This window comes from Macaca fascicularis, chromosome 8 (assembly GCF_037993035.2).
Source record: "Macaca fascicularis isolate 582-1 chromosome 8, T2T-MFA8v1.1".
Classification (NCBI taxonomy): Eukaryota; Metazoa; Chordata; class Mammalia; order Primates; family Cercopithecidae; genus Macaca; species Macaca fascicularis.
In genome coordinates, this window is record NC_088382.1 from 21,442,749 (window position 1) to 21,463,069 (window position 20,321).

The 20,321-nt window shown below is 39.9% G+C and overlaps 1 protein-coding gene and 1 pseudogene across 1 annotated transcript; one reads left to right on the forward strand and one right to left on the reverse strand.

The window, feature by feature from the left end:
- Nucleotides 1-1,411: 1,411 nt before the first annotated feature.
- LOC102136546 (large ribosomal subunit protein uL1 pseudogene) lies at nucleotides 1,412-4,748 on the reverse strand (annotated as a pseudogene).
- A 4,835-nt stretch (nucleotides 4,749-9,583) lies between these two features.
- Nucleotides 9,584-19,598, forward strand: LOC102121561 (arylamine N-acetyltransferase 2). The gene is made up of 2 exons (XM_005562701.5): nucleotides 9,584-9,647; nucleotides 18,379-19,598. The coding sequence occupies exon 2, from the start codon at nucleotides 18,385-18,387 to the stop codon at nucleotides 19,255-19,257; it is 873 nt and encodes a 290-aa protein (XP_005562758.3). The 5' UTR covers nucleotides 9,584-9,647; nucleotides 18,379-18,384; the 3' UTR covers nucleotides 19,258-19,598.
- Nucleotides 19,599-20,321: the final 723 nt, after the last annotated feature.

The window sequence follows — 20,321 nt, forward strand, 5'->3', positions numbered from 1 at the left end:
CTCATGTTTATTCCCGATCCTAATTTGTGCTTTTCATGTCCCAAGAAAGGCAACATAGGCCTAGAGAAGCATAAACAAATTTGAATTCATTTTTATATATCTGTTAAAATGCACCTTTTCTGTGAAACCTTTCTTCAGGTCACCCAGACACAAATAATGGCTTCTTCATTTGTGTTCCAATTATACCTAGTATGCCTGGCCATTTCAGAGTCTGTCATGGTGTGTTATTTATTTGTTTGCCTCACTTAATCTCTGACTAGGTTGCGAATGCATTCAGTTAATCAGCACTTACTGGATACTAACCATGTACCTAGCATCTGCTTGATAAAAGTATATAGAGATAATACATTTTTGTTAAATGAACCTACAATACAATGCGCTGAGGCTATAGAATTCACTGCACTGAGACATATAGATAAGAAAAAATGGAGTTCAGGAAATGGCTACTTTGGTGTGGCTAATGCAAAGAATTACAGAATTATGCTGAGGGTTGTAAAATAACAGTCAAGAACCAAAAGTCAAAAGGCAAGGTAACAAAATTGACTTATCTATCAATTTTATGCATTGAGCTACTGTCATGGTTTTAGTTACATACTTATAGCAACTAGCTATACAAAACATAAGCATTCTGTTAAAATCATTTAAGCTAAGTTTTGAGACTTCTTGTTGTGCCACAATGCTTTTTGCAGCCTTTTTAGTAATTTGTTCTAAGGTGGCTTATTAAAGAAATTGTATATATCTATCTGCATAAATCTCATAACTGGGGGCATTATACCCAGGAGGCTTTGTAACAAGGTATCTCGATATCATCCTAGTAATTGTCTTTTAATTTTGTGAGAAGTAGGAAATTCTTTATGGTTGGGATGGCTAAAAAAGGGTCATACAATGACCCAGGAAGCAAAGTCCCTTATTTTGCCAGCTATTTAGGCATCTGTGTGCCTTTGGTTTGGAGGATCTAACTTAATTAATTTTTCTTTCACCAACCAAGAAGCAGCATCGATAATTTTTATCCCTCAAACTTGGCCCTTACATTCTCACATTCCCATCTCTTCTGTGATAGTGGCTGGGCCTAGAGGGAAGGTGCTTACACAGTTTTAGCAGTGGAGCATTAGCAATGAACATATATCAGGCTCAGTGGATTCTGAATGGTTTTTAAGTTTCAGATACATCAGGTAGAGAGGAGAAAGGTAATTTTTGTTGTTTTACCCAATTTTGTAAGCCATGCATAGAATTAGCAATGTTTTAAACAAAAAGGACATAAGTGCTGCCTAGCTCTGACAATGAAAGGAAAAGGACACTCATAGGTATCTGGACAATTCAAAATTATCTAGCATTAAGGCATAAAACAAAGTATATTAATTCAGATGAAGGAAAAATTGCTAAATCAATAGTTACGATTTAACTGGCCCAGTGTCATATGAAAGCAGTTTATTTTGACGGTCATCTTCTCCCAGGTCTGAAGATGAGGCTTTGGTTAACTTGAATTTAGTGCCAGATACCAGGGTTGATATTTAAGATTCAATAGAAGTCAAGTGCCCCCTTTTAGATGAGACAGGTGTACCCAGGGATCAAAGCCTTGCAATTTAACAGCGCAAAGATTAGTTGACGGGATTTGATAAAGATCTTTTTTTTTTTTTTTCCTGGTAGCATTAGAGTTCATTCCAATGTGCCTTAATATAGGTGCTGGCGCTTGCCCACAGTGCTTTTGATATATAAGGCCCAGACATTCTTCCAGTTTTTCTTGAGCAATGACACCAGGAAGTTGACAGCCAGGTGAATGTTTTACACAAACTCATCGTCTGTCATCTTCACATGGTCAACAGCCACAGCCAGACATAACACTTTCTTCATATGGAACTTGATTGTGGGCGTGGCCTCATCCCCTTTGGCCACCATGGGTTTGTTGTATGTGAGCAGAGAAGGGAACTTTCCTGCTTTATTTAGACCTGAGCCGAGGATTCGTGGGATCTGCTTGATCAGAGACTCTGAAGCCAAAAATGCATCATACTTCTTGGCCAGCTTTTTGACCAGTTTATTCTCATTGAGTTTTTTCATCATCATCATCTCGATGTTCATGTCGGGGATACCTATGGCCCTGGCCTCATCACAGTGCTGTCGGTCCCCCAGGGAACACAGGGAGAACTTGGGGTCGGGAGTGGACTTAAGCCTGAGAAGCATTTGTCCTTCTAGGGGTCACAGTTCTTCAACCTGATCTGCAACTCTACTGTCTCCAAAAACTTCCGGCACTTGTGCTGCTTCCTGTTCAGGACTTTCTGCACTGCCTGGTACAGAGTGTCGCCAGAGACTTTGCTCTCATGGCGTCTCACGCAGCACTAACCAGAAAACAGCAAGACCTCCTTTTAACTGAGGGAATCTCTCAAATGTATCTAATCATCCAGCTGAAAGCAGTGATATTGGAGTTTATGACTTATTTGGAAGCTGTAGAAAGATTTTATAACCTCAGGGCGATTCGGTTTTATAATTTTTGGGGGGGGGGCATTACAATCCTTGTCTCTTTGAAGAGTCAAAACACTTTTATGTACAGGTTTATTATTATTCACATGCCACCAAGATTCATCTGGGTTTAATCAATTTGCGTTCGTGTTGATTGCCTATAGATTTGGATTTAATTCTTCCATCATAGTTTGTATCTTCCATTCACCTTAGTTCCTAGGTTTTATTCTTTCTCTCTGCCCTCCTGCTGGATTGAAATGTTTCCACCTCATTCCATGTGTTTCCCTTTTAGTTTATACCATTTCTCTCTTTTGGTGGTTATCTTAGAATATGCATATTTAATTCTAATTTTTACTCCTTACATATGAAAACCTGAGAATAATTCAATTCCAGCCACTTCTATAACTTACGTATCATATTGTCCAATATTCTAGATATACCTTGATTTGTAATCCTACAAATTACAAAATGTTGTTTTACACCAGCATTGACCAATAACCTTCTTTGATATATAAATGTTCTGTATCTGTGCTATCCAGTGTGTTAATCACTAGGGTCACTGGGCACTTAAAATGTGGCTAATACAACCCAGGAACTGAATATTCAATTTAATTAATTCAATTTATTAATTGATAATTTATTTGAGATGGAGTTTTGCTCTCTTGCTCTGGCTGGAGTGCAGTGGTATGATCTTGGCTCACTGCAACCTCTGCCTCCCAGGTTTGTGATTCTCCTGCCTCGGCTCCCTAAGTAGCTGTGATTACAGGCAGCCGGCACCACACCCGGCGGAACTTTGCATTTTTAGTGGAGACGAGTTTCACCACGTTTGCCAGGCTGGTCTCAAATTCCCAACTTCAAGTTGGTCTCCCTGCCTTGGTCTCCCAAAGTGTTGAGATTACTGGCATGAGCCACTGTGCCCGACCAAGTTTATTTAATTTAAATAGCCATTGATGGCTGCTGCCTACCAAAATGAAGACCAGTTTCATGCAATCGGCATGTTTAGATTCAAAACATCCCCCTTGTCTGTGCTTACCATTTCTTCGTAAAATCATCTTCCTTCTTAAGTTTCATTTTCTTAAGAGATAGGATGACATGAAGGGATTTTTTTCAGCAAGCAAAAATAATTAACAATTGGCACTCAAAGTGAAAAATATTTACAGGGGTAGTGAATTCTAGATTTCTCCTTTCCTCAGCAGTTTTCGTTTTTCCAGCTTTCATTGTTGCTGTTGAGAAATCAGCTGTCAATCTGTCTTCCTTCTCAGGGCACCTGTTTTTCTTCTCTGGCTAAGGACTGTAAGATTGTTGAATCCTGTTTTTATGTTCTACAGTGACGTGTAGATACCCCAGGGTGTGTGTTGTTTCCAAGAACTTACTTGGAAGTTGTTGGAAGCTGTGTCACTTTCATTCCTCCAGCAAACAGATTCAGAGACTAAGTGAGGAGTGTAAAAGGGCTATCAAGGGCTAACACCTGTGAAAGACAAGGGCCGGAAGCAGAATGGTACCAGGAGAGCCTCACAACATGATGCAGAATGGACAATCTCAAATAACTCACAGGGAACCCTGGAGCAGTCTGCCTATTAAAGGAGGGCTTAGTCACTGGCTGGAGGCCACCTACGCAGTGCATGTCCTTAGTTCAATGGCTGAGGCAGATGCAGAAGGCAATGGTCTGGACTGTCAACAGTCTACACTCCTTGCAGCTGAACGGCCAGTTATTTCTCAAAAAAGATCAAGAGGTGCATCTCCATGGCTGCCACAGGTTTCCCAAATCTCAAGACTGTTCTCTTTCACCAAGCTGGGAAAATCTCAGCTCAGTCATCTCTTCACTTCCCACCAACCCAGTCATTCGTTAAAAAAAATCTATCAAGCATTTTCAGTTCAGCCACACCAGAGAGGCTTCTGAGAACATCTAGCATGCTACATTATCAATTCGAAGTCTGTTTTAAATTGTGTACCATGGGAAAATTATCCATTTTATTAAATATTTAGGGAGTGAGGGGCCTCATGTCTGAACAACTGCTCAGTAAGTGTGATTTCCTCACTCCAAGACACTTAGAAAACACCAGCCACACTGGACCACTTCTGCAGCAAAGCACTCACCTGGGACAGAAGCCATCTGACATCTGCTGTCTGTCTTCACCCCTACCCCTCTCATTAGGTAACAGCAAAGCTCCCTCTACCCCCACCCAGCTCCACCCTCTGCCAGGAAACTTTTCCTCCCTGACTCCAGGAGGGTAGCGAGGCATGTCAGTCACCGCCCCACAATTGGAGCCAGCAACTGGTTCAGAGGTGGCCATGTGGCCCAACTCACATCCATGATCTGGAAAGGTACAGCTCCCTTCCACCCTTTGAATTCTGAGCTGTAAAATGCTTCCCCGGGCTACTAAGAAAGAGAAAAGAAAGAGACTCAAACAGGCAGAAGCCAAGAGAGTAGAGAAGGCCATGGTGTTCTGTCCCGGACACACGGTGCCTGGATGGGCTCCAGGTTCTCCCGAATGCCAGGTGCCCATGCACCCCAGGGATTGTCCTCCCTTCCAGTGAGTTTTGGACTAATGCGGATAATCGGCAAAAGACATTCTCTTCCTGTCCTGTGGCCCCTGTGAACACGGGCAGGGGAAGAAGGCCTGTGACTTTCTCACCACAAACTCCTCCCACCCACCCCTACCAACGTTCCTCTTCCCTGAGTCTGCAAACCTCTGGGAAGCTCTCAGGCCTCACCGAGAAGACTAGAGGGCTGGATCTGGTTCACTCTTTCCCTGGGGTCTGAAGGATCTGCGCCGTGTTCAAGGACGACGCTGAAACATTCTTTTCTGCGTGCCTGATCTGAGGCCTCGCAACTCAGATGAACAAGACTGTGTCCCTTTCACATGGAGAAGCCGAGTTCCACAGAGGTTGCGGGAGGAGCCGGCATCACACAAGGACTCGGAGGGGCGCCTCGAGACTCCCAGGACAGAGACGGCAGCCCCAGGTGGGAAAGGCCCAGGCCAGGGACACGCTGGGCCTGAGGTGGGGGGAAGGGAGGAGTCCTCAGGCGCCCCCACGAGGCCGGCGCTCTTCGGGTCCTAGACGGGATCGCACGCTCCTTGCGGGCCCCGTGCAGGGAGCGCGGGACGCTGGCCGCCTTCTTCCTGCGCAGGTTCTGGCGCCGCCGCTTCTTCACCTTGTCCGCCCAGCGCTGCCCCCGCATGCGCCGCCGCCACCGCTCCAGCACTTCTCCTTGCGCCTCAGGCTTCTATGGGAGGCGCTGGGGGTTCCGGATTGTTGCGCCGTCTGCCTGGTTCGGCAGGTCTCTCCGCGCCTGGTTCGGCAGGTCTCTCCGCTTCCGCTTCACGTTGGCCTCCAGCTCTCGCGCCTTCCGCTGGTCTCGCCCCCGGGCTTCAGCAGCGTCCGGGCTTCCTCCCTTTCGGCTCCGCAACGCTCCCCTTCACCTCCTGCCTCTTCCTCCTCTTTGCGGCTTGCTGGCCGACTCATGGTCACTCACTCCCACCTTGTGGACTACCAGCCCCGACGGCTCTTGCGGCTTCTTGCAGGCCACCTCGGGAGTGGGCTTGGTCGCCGCCCTGGCCCTCGCCCTCTCGACCTTGGCCTTTTCTGCATTCCCTTTTGCCGCAGTTCCTTCGCTTCTTCTAACGGTACCGCTCCTTCTCTCGTCGCCTTTTCTCCAAAGCGCTTGGCCTCAGCTCCTTAGCATTGTTCTGGCCCCAGGCCTTCTGTATTTTCTCCTGCAGTCGAAGTGGTTTTAATGTATGGGGGAAAGAGAAACATTCCATAGTCCTTTGATGAAATCGCTATCTTCTAGTGAGCCTTTGCCCTGGGATATGACCTTCGAAAGTGCTTCTCAGCATCCATTCCCCCGTCCCCTCCACTTAGGTGAAACAGGAATGCTAGAGGGGTTGGGCTGAATGTTTCTCTTACCTCACTTCAGTTAAGCCCTTGTAATTTCCCTTGAGGGAGGGAGGACCAGAATGTTCTGGACTTACATCACAATGGTTATTTTTCTCCGCCTTCTGCTAGGAGCATGAAGAGACTATTCTCCAGCATTCGCAGTGAGAACTTGGTGGGGATCCTGGAGGAAAAACACAAAAGTGTAAAGACCCCATGAGACTGAGCACCCAAGAACTTGAAACTCTCAAGCTTGTCTGCACTGAGCCTCAACAATTCATGAATTATTACATGTTCCTAAAAATACTGGCTTCATCTGTGGTCTTCTAAACCTGGGCTTTAGTTCCTAGAATTGAGAATAAATTGCGATTATCTGTCTTTATCTGTCTGTTTTCAGGACAGCACTTTGCTCTGTGACTTCAATTCTATCATGGATCTCAGAAGATTTATTTTCAGTTTGTTTAGTTTTCTCATTGATGAGAAGATGGGAGGGATAATCCCAAACTTTACTTGTTAAAGTGAAAACCAGAAGTTATGCTAAATGTTAAAATAGATAATAAGCATAAAACAAAACAAAACAAAATTAGCTTGGATATAGAGCCCTTCTTCAGAGAAGATCAGGAAAGGAAGAACATTTATTTCTTTCTCTGCAAAAGTGTAAGTTTTGTTGCTGTTATTAGCAAGGAAACAGAGTCAATTATCAAACTTTAGAATCTTGACACAGAAGTGAGTTAGCACTTGTTAGAATCTTAACTAGACATAACTAACTCTAATGCTTTTCTTTGAAGACACAAACAACATGCTTTCTACTTGTATAAGTCACAGTGAAGAAGGAGCTTTTCTTTATGGTATCACTGTTGTTATCCAGCCCATCTCTGTATCTCTCGCTTGTATGGTGAGGAAGTGCTCAGTGACAGCTCAGGTATTCCCCAATTCTCCTCCTCTTCCACATGCAAAACTTTGATGAAGTAAAATTTTGGCTTGAGTCTTGATGAGCACCGTGTGGGAGGCTGTAGGGTATTGTCAAGCTCTCTGACATCTCAAACCCCCAGCTTCAGGTGTTTCTGCCCTTGGACACCAGGATTCTTGACTCTGGTCTAACTCTCCCTTAGTCACAAGTCTCCTCATCTCATAGTTTCCCATGAGGATTCTTGCTGGACATCCTGAAGAATTTCAGTCACAATGACAATAATTAGAGGCAATCTCAGAATTATACATGTGCCAATCTGGATGGTAACATTTTAATTCCAGGCATCAAGTTTCCAACAATCAAGGAGAAAAATGACCATAATCCATTGAAAATTCCTCTCCCATACTGCATCAAAAATGGTCCAGATCACAATCCTACATGCTGGAATTACTTCTTCTGCCCCTGTCTCATCCCCATCTTGGCCAAAGGTTTTCCAGCAAGATCTGAATTTTAATCCATCTCTCTTCGCCTGTGTGTCCTGACTAATTTGGCAGAAGGAGTTCTTTCTTAAAACCTTGCCATTTAACTCACAAATGGAAATGTGAAGGGTCAATAGGTATGTGAAGAACCTATTCACCCCTGTTCACTGGGAATCAGAGAAGTGAAAATGAAAAGAACCCTGAGCTATCATCTTAGATACATAAAACTGTCAAACGTTTGAAGGTGACTAACACCAAGTGTCAATCAGGATATGAGGAAAGTAGGAATTCTTCTACACAAAAGGAAAGAAATCTGGCAGTGCCAAAAGAAAAATACAGTACATCTATGATCTGTCCCTCCACAGATCCCTTTCCTAATACGTATATCCCAGTGATGCTCTGCTAATCTACAGGGGATGTCTAGAAAGGTATTCATCACATCAGTGTTGATAATAACCAGGAGGAGGAGGAAATCAAATGTCCTTCACAAGTGGAACTGGTAAGTTAAAAAGACTTAGGCTGGGTTTCTCTAAAAACCAGGCCCCAAGACAAAGATTTGTATTCCAGTGGCTTATTTTGATTTAGAAGATGATTTAAGGAATCACCAGTGCGGGAGTGAAACAGTGAACCCAGTACACGTTGAGAAACAATAAAAAGGTGCATTGTTGGCAAGTTGCCTGTGAAGAAAGGGAGCATAATCCCAGTAGACAACACCAGGAGGCAGCATGTAGAACACCTTAGCATGTAGAAAACAAGGATATTAACTCTCCAATTCCTGTCTTCTAGGCTGAGTGGTGGTCCCAGGTGCATTAATTTGCAGTTCATCTGCCCAAGCACAGGCCAAAAGAAAGCCTTCCCACAGAGAGTCCCAAGTTCATGTGGCAGGACACCAGAGGTATGTAGTGGAACAGTAGGTGCTGAAGGCAACAATTACCTCATGAAAACTACAGATCTCACTCATATGTGGAATCTAAAATAACTGATCTCATAGAAGTTAAGAGTAAAATAGTTAGAGTAGTAGAAAGTTAAGAGTTGTTACTGGAGACTGGAGAGAAAAGTGTATGGAAGCTAGAAAAAAAGGAAGGATTTTGAATGTTCTCATGACAAAGCGATGATAAATGTTTGAGGTGACAGATATGCTAATTACCAGGATTTGATCTTTACACAATGTATGCATGAATCAGAACATCACACTCTACCAAATAAATATATACAACTGTTATGTGTCAAAAAACATTATATACAATGTTAATATTTTATATTAATGTAAATAAAAATTTACATTCGTATTAATGTAAATTAAAAAGCAGCAACAAAGCCATATGATACATGTGACACTTATGCCACATGCATCGAGTTATTTCAGACACATTGTGTGGTACCTTTGGGTAAAGAAGTGGATGAGAGTGAGGATGAGATATGAAAAGGGCAGAAGAAAACGAGAGGCCTTATAGGAATTGATGAAGAAAGAGTGCCATAATCTGAGAGTGTGACTAAAACCTTTCATCTTCCTCTTCTGCCTCTTCTAAGTTACTGGTTCTGCTTTTCCCCTTGACCTGTTTCAAGCTCTCACCTTCCATATCACACATGGGAAGTCTGGCATCAGACTTCCAGAGAGCAAGAACTAGGTGAAATACAAGGGCAGAGCTCTCCTAGCCTGTGGCATGGGTGTCATCAGATAATATAATTATCCACACCATTTTTAATGAAAAGATTTGCATAAGAGATTCACAGAGGCAATCTGAGGCCCTGCAACTACATTTCCCAGAGATCCCTGAGGTGATCCTAACTAGACTCTGGGGTCAAGGTGATACGGAATTCCAGTGAGATCACTTCCCTTGCAGACTTTGGAAGGGAGATCACTTTATTACAGACCTTGGAAGCAAGAGGATTGCATTCAGCCTAGTTCCTGGTTGCTGGCCAAAGTAAGTAGAACTTTGAAAGTAATTTGCAGTGTACTTTGAAATTGGGGTATAAATCAAAAATAAAATCAAGTCCTCCTACTGACTGAATGGATCCCCTCTTGTCCTAGGCGACCCCAGAGAAACTTGGAAAACTAAATTCCAGGCCATAATGGAAAGGGAGGTCAGACACACCTCATTATACACACTCCCTTTCGAAGTTCAGGCACAACTGACCAGCATTAACATTGAAATAGTGATCATAAGACTGGCAAAATGGACTCTTTGTGGGAGTAAGATACCAAATTCCAATATGACTCTGGTTTGGCATCACATGACAATAGCAGACTTTGAAGGAAATCAATATATTTAATCCTCAAATTATATTTCTTTGACATATATTGAAATGATCTTGCAAAATCATCTTTTGTGGGGGAAATTTGCCTGTTTCTGGCTCTGCTCTGATTGAGGAGAGATTAAATGAGAGTCTGCCACCTTAAAAATTTGAAAAGAGATATTTACCATCTGTTTTCTCTAAGGCTGCTGGCTGGAGGTTTCGTCTATATGGCATGAACCATGGTTCCCACAACCCCCTTTAACTCAAGCATTTCATTATACTTCAGGGAGGAGACTACCCCTCATATTGTCTTTTGCCCAATTTCTGCCTCCAAAGAAAGAAGTAAAAACTAAAAGGCAGAAATGAAATCCACAAGCAGACAGCCTGGTGCCATACCCTGGACCTGCTAAAGATTGATCCCTGACCTAATTGGTTATGTTATCTATAGATTACAGATTATAGAAAAGCACTGTGAAAATTCCTGCCCTGTTTTGTTCCATTCTAATTACTGGTGCATGCAGCCCCCCGTCACTTACCCCCTGCTTGCTCAATCGATCATGACCCTCTCACACGGACCTCCTTAGAGTTGTGAGCCCTTAAAAGGGACAGGAATTGCTCACTCAGGGAGCTCAGTTGTTGGAGACGGGAGTCTTGCCAAAGCTCCCAACTGAATAAAGCCCTTCCTTCTTTAACTCTGCATCTGAGGGGTTTTGTCTATGGCCTGTCCTGCCACATACTGATTGCAAGTCTTCAGACAAAGCTTAACTCTTTCAACCAATTGCCAATCAGAAAATCTTTGAATCCACCTTTGTCCTATAAACTCTCCTACTTCAAGATGTATCAGATTTTCAGGCAGAGCCAATGTATACCTTATGTGGGGGCCATAGGCTGTTGGCCCCCTAAAGCTTCACTAAAAATCACTCACATGGGACAGATTGATTAATAAGGGAAAGGGAATACAAATTTATTTAATGTATATACATGGTCTATTAGCTAGGGCCCTTTAGAGGGCCAGAACTAATAGGATTGATGTATATATAAAGAGGAGTTTATTAAGGAGTAGTGAGTCACATGATCACAAGGTGAAGTCCCACAGTAAGCCATCTGCAAGCTGAGGAGCAAGGAAGCCAGTCCGAGTCCCAAAACCTCAAAAGTAGGGAAGCCAACAGTGAAGCCTTCAGTCTGTTGTCCAAGGTCCAAGAGTCAAAAAGCTGAAGAACTTGGAGTTTGATGTTCAAGGGCAGGAAGCATCCAGCACAGGAGAAAGATGTAGGCTGGAAGACTAAGCCAGTCTAATCTTTCCACATTCTTCTGCCTGCTTTCATTCTGGCTGTGCTGGCAGCTGATTAGATTGTGCCCACCCAGAATAAGGGTGGGTCTCCTTTTCCCAGTCCACTGACTCAAATGTTAATTTCCTTTGGCAACACCCTCACAGACACCCAGGAACAATACTTTGCATCCTTCAGTCCAATCAAGTTGACACTCAATATTAACCACCACACTCGGGAAACATGAGAATGAAGACCCAACTTTCCAATAAGTTACAGAAATTCATGTACTATTGTGAGGCCACAGTAAAGAGTGGAGACTCAAAGCATGGCCACAAACAGGTAAATTAGTTTTACTGGCAACACAGGTTAAGAAAGAGAGGAAGGAAGAAACTTGGCTAGCAAAGGTGCCCTTGTTATGTAGACGAACCTTTTCTCATAAACAATAGATGGTAAATGTTTCTATCCAGATCTTTAAAGGTGTCAGACTCTCAATCTCTCTGGATCCTGGGAAAGGCTTAGAAAGGAGAGGGGGCATGGCTGCATTAATGGACATTGTCCACAGACGCAAATTTTCCTCAGTTAAGACAGTTTTGCAATGCTACTTCTGCTTGTTGGCCAGTGGCAACCATTTTTAAATATGTCAAAGAAATATATTCGAGGGTAAAATATTTTGATTTTCTTCAGTCTCCACTTTGAAATTTAAAACAAGTTTCACATACTAAAAGCCAAGGTAATAGCTTTGGAGAGATTTGGGTTAGAAGTATTTAGATAGAGACAGTCACAGCAGTGGAAAAACAAATTCAGGATAAATATAAATGAGCAAATTTAAATATATCATTCCATATCTTCTTTAGGCAGTCTCTTGGTTTTGAGGCGAGATCATTTCAGTTAAATAGCTATGTCCCATTCCAGGAGGTGGCACTGCAAATGGTTTAGGCCTCTAGACATAATGTAGGCAATCAGATTTCTAGTAGGAGGCATCTCTATAGAAACAGAAAAAAATAATAAAGGTTAATATCTGGAGTAGTCTATCTATAGACTAGCTTTTCTACAATCTCTGAGGCATCTTCATATTACAGTGGCAATCTTCCAGATTTTTCTGGAAGTTCAAACCAGGTGTTCAAGTGAACTTTCTGAGAAGACCTCGCATCAGCAGGTGTACATGAAGGTTGTTTATAAGTTACTGTTATTTTCTCCAGATACCTTCACTTTGCAAGACTTTAAGAAAACCCCAGTTTTAATTTCTAGTGAATTCAAGTAAGAAAAATGGGAGAAAACATTGAAAATGTTACTTTGGAGACTTATAGCCAGGAAAAAATTCAGGATTTGGTCTAAATTGTAAAAAATAATAAAAACTGAAAAAACAATGGACAAGGCCAGAAGATAATAAGATAATAAGATATACTACAGTTTTTGAAGTATAATTTTTCTGCTTCCAGTTCTTCAATTTTATGAAAGACATAGTAGAACTGATTTATTTGCAAAATAGGTTTTGTTACTATACTTGGTCTGATTATTTGCATCAAGTGCAGCAAGAATAGATATGCACTGTATAGGTTCCTTTTTAAAAAATGGTTTTGCTGGAACATTCTTTTTTGTAAAGAATATCAGGTTAGACCTCTTAAAAGCATCCTGAGCCCAACTAAGGATTTATCTGTTTCTACGAGATACCTGTACGAATTGAGTGAATTCTCTCTCAAGGTTCCAAAATAACTTGGGGTTCCTAGGCCTGTCGGAATGTGACCTTCTTTTACCCATTACAGGCCAGAAACCTGTGAAGGACCCTGTAATGGAACTGCATAGACAAGGTGTGAGGCCAGTTTTATCCACAGGCCTATTATCAGCTTTATAAAGTCACTGTCAATTTCTTAAAAATATGCCATTCCAGTCAAATCCTTGACTTTTGTCTCCACTTGTGTCCTGTTAAAAAAGAAAACAGATTCTAATTGAATTTTTGCAAATAATTATATTCCCATAAATTAGCAATAATCACTGAGTTTCCAAATTTCAGAGAAATCAGGCAGATAAAAGGAAATATGCTTCAAATTTTGCTCACAAGAGTATACTTTACACAAATATTAAAAGCTGTAAATATCTAAAAAGAAAAAAATTTTCTTGACTCTGAAAAACAAACAAAAGTAGCAGTGTTTCAACAAAACCCATGAAAAGGTTATTTCAGTCTTCTATTAGTTCTGTCCATGCAGTTAACTCCTATTCTGTTAGATATTGGGTCAGAAATCCTCAGGAACATATTAGTCTCCATCAGAGTCCTGGGAGTTTTTTTTTCTCTATACCAGTGGCACAGTCTCCAAAGTTATCATAAAGCTTCATTCAAGAGCACCCCTTAGAGTCCTAAGCTAATTGCAAACCACCTTTTTAAAAGGATCAAAGGAGAACAACTGTGAATGACAGAAGTCTTAGGACAGCCATGATCAAGGACACACTTGAGAAGGAAATTTGATTATTTCTGTGGCATATAACAATTTAACATAATAATTATAAACACTAATAACATATATGAAGACATCAGAATGATAGGAATATCCCACGATTTTGAAAAACATACTAGTAATAGGTTTAATATAAATGTAGCTGTAATAAAGTTGAACACCATTTCATATTTGACAATGTTTCCTATATGATTTTAACATGCCAAATATACTGAATGTGTCTGTTTTTGGCTGCAGGGGACTTACTATTGAAAAAGATAATGAGGTCAACAAGACTGAATTTAGAATTGGATTTTAGAAAGTTTGATTTTCTTCAGTCCCCACTTTGAAACTTAAAACAAGTTTCACATATTAAAAGCCAAGGTAATCGCTTTGGAGAGATTTTGATTAGAGTTATTTAGATAGAGACAGATATAGTGGTGGAAAAACAAATTACAATCACCAAACAGGTCATTGTAAAATAAGTCATTCATTTAAGCAAAGTGATAACTCAAAGACTTCAAAAAGTAAAAACCTACACTCTTTGAGAGAGAAGACTCACTTTCACAAACAATAAGACCTAATAAAGACAGCATGAGGCCAACTAAATTTGTCTCTCTTCCTCAACCCCTCTTCCTTTTTTTTTTTTTTTGTTTTCTCAAAAGGTAAGCAAAAATCTTTCACTATCTCTCAATATTAAAAGAAAATGGTATTCAAGAGAAATCTAAATTTTACCATTGCATAACTTATTATTAATGCTAAAGTTAACATTAATAAAATCTTACAAACAAATCTATTTAATTTTAATTAGTTGTAACACAAGGTAAGATTTTTATAAATCTTTTACGAGATTTTATAGTTTTCTATAAAAGAGCATATTAGTACTCTAACAAAACCCTGATATTTTGACATAAGGGCCTAGATTCTGGCCCTGCATTAGTGTGCTTTTTATTTTAAGGTTTAATTTATACAAAAATTAAATAATTCCTTTCAAATTTTAGCCAGCTGGCTTACATATAGAATTCCTTTTACAAGATCAAGTTTTCATAAATATTTAGTTTTCTCCGTATATTTAACTTAAAACAATCTTTAAAATCTAAAAACCTTTTTTTTTTTTTTTTTTTTTTTTTGTGATGGCATCTCGCTCTGTCACCCAGGCTGGAGTGCAGTGGTGTAATCTTGGCTCACTGCAACCTCTGCCTCCAGGGTTTAAGCGATTCTCCTGCCTCAGCCTCCTGAGTAGCTGGGATTACAGCTGCGCACCACCACACCCGGCTAATTTTTGTATTTTTAGTAGAGACGGGGTTTCACCACGTTGGTCAGGCTGGTCTCCAACTCCTGACCTCATGATCTGCCCACCTCGGCCTCCCAAAGTGCTGAGATGACAGGCATGAGCCACTGCACCCAGCTTGTAATTTTTTTAATAGATAAGACTAGCTTAATATTATGGGTTTCATAAAAACAACTAAATCCTGAGCTATCTGGAAAAACAAATATGTTTAACATTAAGGTTTATACTTGGGTGAACACCTGATATTCACAGGCTATAAAATGGTTAGCAAGGAAATAACTTTAAATGTGACTAGTTTTGTCTAATGTCACAGTTCTCAAAGTAATCTAGGTAAACTGCTAACAATGAATAAACTGAATAAATATAAATGGGAGTGATAAATGCTTGTTGGTTAACTTTTATAAAATTTAAAATCTTAAACTTGTTTTGTATTAAAGAATAGGTACTCATTAATAGTTTGGCTCATTTCCAATTAAGTAGAGATATGGAGAAACATGCCTACACATTGTAGAGTGATTTCATCTATAAAGTGCTGATACCTGATATGCAGTGTAGGATTTCGTGTTTCCTAGGTTTAAGGTTACTAAAAATAAAACTTCCACTTAATATATAATTCTGTATATAAAGTCTGTGAAAGACATGTTTTTGATGAAAAAAGAAAATATAAGACAAATAGAAAAATGTATTCTCATTAAAAAGAAAATAATTTTTGTCTAATTCAAAGGTTATTTATGCAACAAAGTAAAAAGGAACCAGTAAGTAGGGGAGAGAGATATAAAGAAAGTTATAGATATAAAGATGCATTTGTGATAAGAGAGATTAAAAAGAAAAGAGAATTATTTTGTATGAAAAATAATTTTATATAGTAAATTTTTTTCTCTGAAGATGACTGTTTAAGAAAGAGTGAAATTTAGGATACAACATAAAGTCCAGTCATGTTGTAAGTGGCATGTGTATAATCAAATGCATAAAAGAAATTTTGTCTGTGGTTATGTTGGCTTTAATTAAAATTGAATTATTTATAGTCGTCTTTCTGGAAACTGAGCTTTGACCAAAAAAACACAATACAAAACCAAAACATTGGTTAGAACTATAAGGGTTTCTTAAAGTATTGAATTGCTCTTCATTAAATTCCAAGAAATTTTAATGTTTAATGCTATTTTTTTCTTTTTGAAACTTCTCAGACTGATATCTCAGAAGTCAACTTCTGGTGTATCCTGCTGCTTTCAGCCTTTTCTTCATTTAAGAACAGCTGGGATGTTAACTCTCTCTTTCAACTTTTTGCTGGCTCTGGCAACTTTTTTTTCTTCAGGTCTAAATCTGTTGCTATAGCCTGATGCTGAAGTGTTTCATCTTAAAGCTTCAAAAAACCAATGTTTTCTTCCATTATAACTTAATTCTGTGCTGTTGGCTTTTCTTCCTATGAGTGAGGGCCAGAAACCCTCTGAAGGATTACGGAAAAATCAGCTTACAAAAGATAGATCAGTTGAAGAGAAGGCATGCAGATTTGTTTGGAGTGTGTATTCTGGAGTCTTCAGAATAAAGACTCAAACACACAAGGGAAATTGTCCTTTTTATGCTTAGATGCAACAAGATATGGGCACATATAAAAATATGATTGAACCAAAAGGCATAACCTAACGCTAATAGACTGGGGAAACCCAGCAAGGCCTGTCTGTCTAGATTCCTCTTGACCTCTCTGAGCATGTACTCCTTCCTTTTGGGTATAGGGATCTTATGATCTATGATCCAGCAAGGTAGGTTGGATAATTTCTTTATGGCTAATTCATACACAGAAAGGGAGAGGGCAAATTAGAGTAATATTTTTAGGCTTTATGGCTGGTTTTGAGAAAAAGGAGTTCTGATTTCTAGGTTCTGCCTTGGGGAAGGAGATTCTAGTGTGTACGGCCAGCATTGAGGAATAATGGGACTGAGAGATAGGAGGCCAGGAGAAGGCCAAAGAAAAACTGACTTCTGAAGCTTTTACCTTGGGGCACTGTCTTCTGAGCTACAACGTGTATTTAAAGTCTTCAACAAAACCATGAAACTTCTGTGCTGTTACTAAGAGTCACATATTTCCCTGCTCAGGTTACTAGTAAATTCTTTGTTAGTGTTGTTCTTCAGTGGGTTCTCTCAAGTAACTTTGGGTTGATATCCTCCCAGCTTCTGTCCTTGAAGCAGAATATTTGTGCTTAGATTTCAGCAAAAATGCCTCAATAGAGTTTCATTGAGCTACTTAGGTCACATGCCATCCATCAGCCAAGCTTTGGTCCTAGAGCTGTTGTGTTTGAATTGGTCCTACAAAGTTCATCTGACTGCCCGTAGAGCTCAATATGGGCAGCCTGTTGTCCACACAGTAGCTAGACAGATCACTTTGATTAGGCAAACCTTGTTCCCCTTATAACCCTTTTCTCATCCTATCTCACTTTGATTTCTCATCTCGTTTAGAATAAAAGCCAAAATGTAACCATTGGCTCCAAGGCCACTGTTACTTGTCAGATCTCATCTCAATTCAGTCTCCTTCTCACTGACTGTACTCCATTCACCCTGGCTTCCTGGATGTTTCTTGAACACTCAAGACAGGTTCCAGCTAAGGACCCTGGCACTTTCTCTTCCACTGCATGGAACAATCCTCCTCACACATATCCACAGAACTTATTCTCTAGCATCCTTAAAGTCTTAGTGAGCCTTTCCTTAACCACCTTATTTGAAATCAGTGCTCTCCCTGTGCACCCACTAACCCCTTTTTTTGTTTTCACCAGGCACTTACCACAATCTAACAGACTGCATGTTTTATTGATTTATTCAGTTTATTATTTGTGTCACCTCAACTCCCACTAAAATATAAGATTTTTGAGGGCAAGCAAGCACTAGATCAATAGGAAACACATCAAGAGTATTCTGTAAACTGTTTCTTGCGTGAATCAGTGAATGAATGAGTTAATCAATATAATTTTTTGAGTGAGGAGCTTCGTGTTAGGTACAGCTAAATGGGAAATCAAGTGGGTCATGTACCATGAATACCATATCCTCTATTGTATAATTCTCCTGCTTATATCAGAAACTGTTTATAAGCTGATTATAATTGATACCAATTGGAATCTCCTTTTTACTCATCACCAAGAAAACCACAAACAAGTTGTTTACCATTTGGCTCCTCATTTAATCTGGATTTCCAACTCCTCATGCTTGAAAGACAGAAGATACAATAACACTTTCCTTACAGGGTACTGAGACTATTAAGTGAACTTATGCATGTAAAAGGCATTCATGCAATAAAAATACTAACAAAAGAATTATTATGACAGATACTTATAACCATTGTGTTTTTATGTATTTAAAATACAGTATACCTATAATTAGCCACTCAAGGAAATCCAAGTGCTAAAGTAGTGATATGTTCTTATGTTTTGTTTTTCTTGCTTAGGGGATCATGGACATTGAAGCATATTTTGAAAGAATTGGCTATAAGAACTCTAGGAACAAGCTGGACTTGGAAACATTAACTGACATTCTTGAGCACCAGATCCGAGCTGTTCCCTTTGAGAACCTTAACATGCATTGTGGGGAAGCTATGGAGTTGGGCTTAGAGACTATTTTTGATCACATTGTAAGAAGAAACCGGGGTGGGTGGTGTCTCCAGGTCAATCAACTTCTGTACTGGGCTCTGACCACAATCGGTTTTCAGACCACAATGTTAGGAGGGTATGTTTACATCCCTGCAGCTAACAAATACAGCACTGGCATGATTCACCTTCTCCTGCAGGTAACCATTGATGGCAGGAACTACATTGCTGATGCTGGGTTTGGAAGCTCCTCCCAGATGTGGCAGCCTCTGGAATTAATTTCTGGGAAGGATCAGCCTCAGATGCCTTCCATTTTCCGCTTGACAGAAGAGAAAGGAATCTGGTACCTGGACCAAATCAGAAGAGAGCAGTATATTCCAAACACAGAATTTCTTAATTCTGATCTCCTGCCAAAGACGACACACCAAAAAGTGTACTCTTTTACGCTTGAACCTCGAAAAATTGAAGATTTTGAGTCTATGAATACATACCTGCAAACGTCTCCAACATCTGCATTTACAACCACATCATTTTGTTCCTTGCAGACCCCAGAAGGGGTTCACTGTTTGGTGGGCTTCACCCTCACCTATAGAATATTCAATTATAAAGACAATACAGATCTGATCGAGTTTAAAACTCTGATTGAGGAAGAAGTTGAAGAAGTGCTGAAAAATATATTTAAGATTTCCTTGGGGAGAAAGCTCGTGCCCAAACCTGGTAATGGATCCTTCACTATTTAGAATAAGGAACAAAATAAACCCTTGTGTATGTATCACCCAACTCACTAATTATCAACTAATGTACAATCACATATCCTCTCTACCCTCACATTATTTTGAAGAAAATCCTAGACATCAAATAGTTTCATCCATAAAATACCAGCATTTATTGAAAAACAATAACCTTTTAAAGAAACATAAGGACACATTTTCAAACTGATAAAAATAAAGGCATTTTAAGGATGGCATGTGATTATCTTGGGAAGCAGAGTGATTCATGCTAGAAAACATTTAATATTGATTTATTGTTGAATTCGTAGTAAATTTTTACTGGTAAATGAATAAAGAATATTGTGGAAAAACTCATCATCTCTAAAGTATATGAAAACATTGTTGGCTAATATATTGAAAATCAAAGTTTTTCTTTAGACAACTTAGGATATTATGGGGCTAGGCATGTTTTCCTCAGTAGAGTCTTCCTCTTATCCTCTCTCTTGTCTCCTAGTTACATTCTTTTACTTCCATCCATACTTTGCCACAAGAGAGGGAACACGAGTTTTATTGTATACATCTGATTTGAAATCCTGTGGACACAGGGTGAATTACTTTTAAAATCTGTGGCTCTGATTCCTCAAAGATAAAATGCAAATAATATTTATATAATTCACTGACAGATATACATTTTCAAAACTATTTGTTATATGGATGAATAACATCATTAATATTTTGGTTACTGGGCCAGCATTTACTGAAAGTTCTCCTTCCATCTTGCTTTATTTTCCTGTAACTTGAAATTCTGGTCCTACTGTCATCTGCCTGCTTCTTCCTTGATTAAATATTGATAGAATGTCAGATGTCCCAGATCTGAGAGTGTGCCTTGTGATTCAAAATCTGAATCTTTACTTATCCATAACTCAGAATTTCTGTTTGTAAATTCCAGTATCAGGGCTATAAACTGCAGATTCGTTCTTAACACTATTCTCCCTCTTTGACTTGTGATGACTATAATAATCTTAAGAGAAAAGCAGACATTCGAATGGATAAATATTCATTAAGAGAATAAATTACATTGAAGCATCAGTATT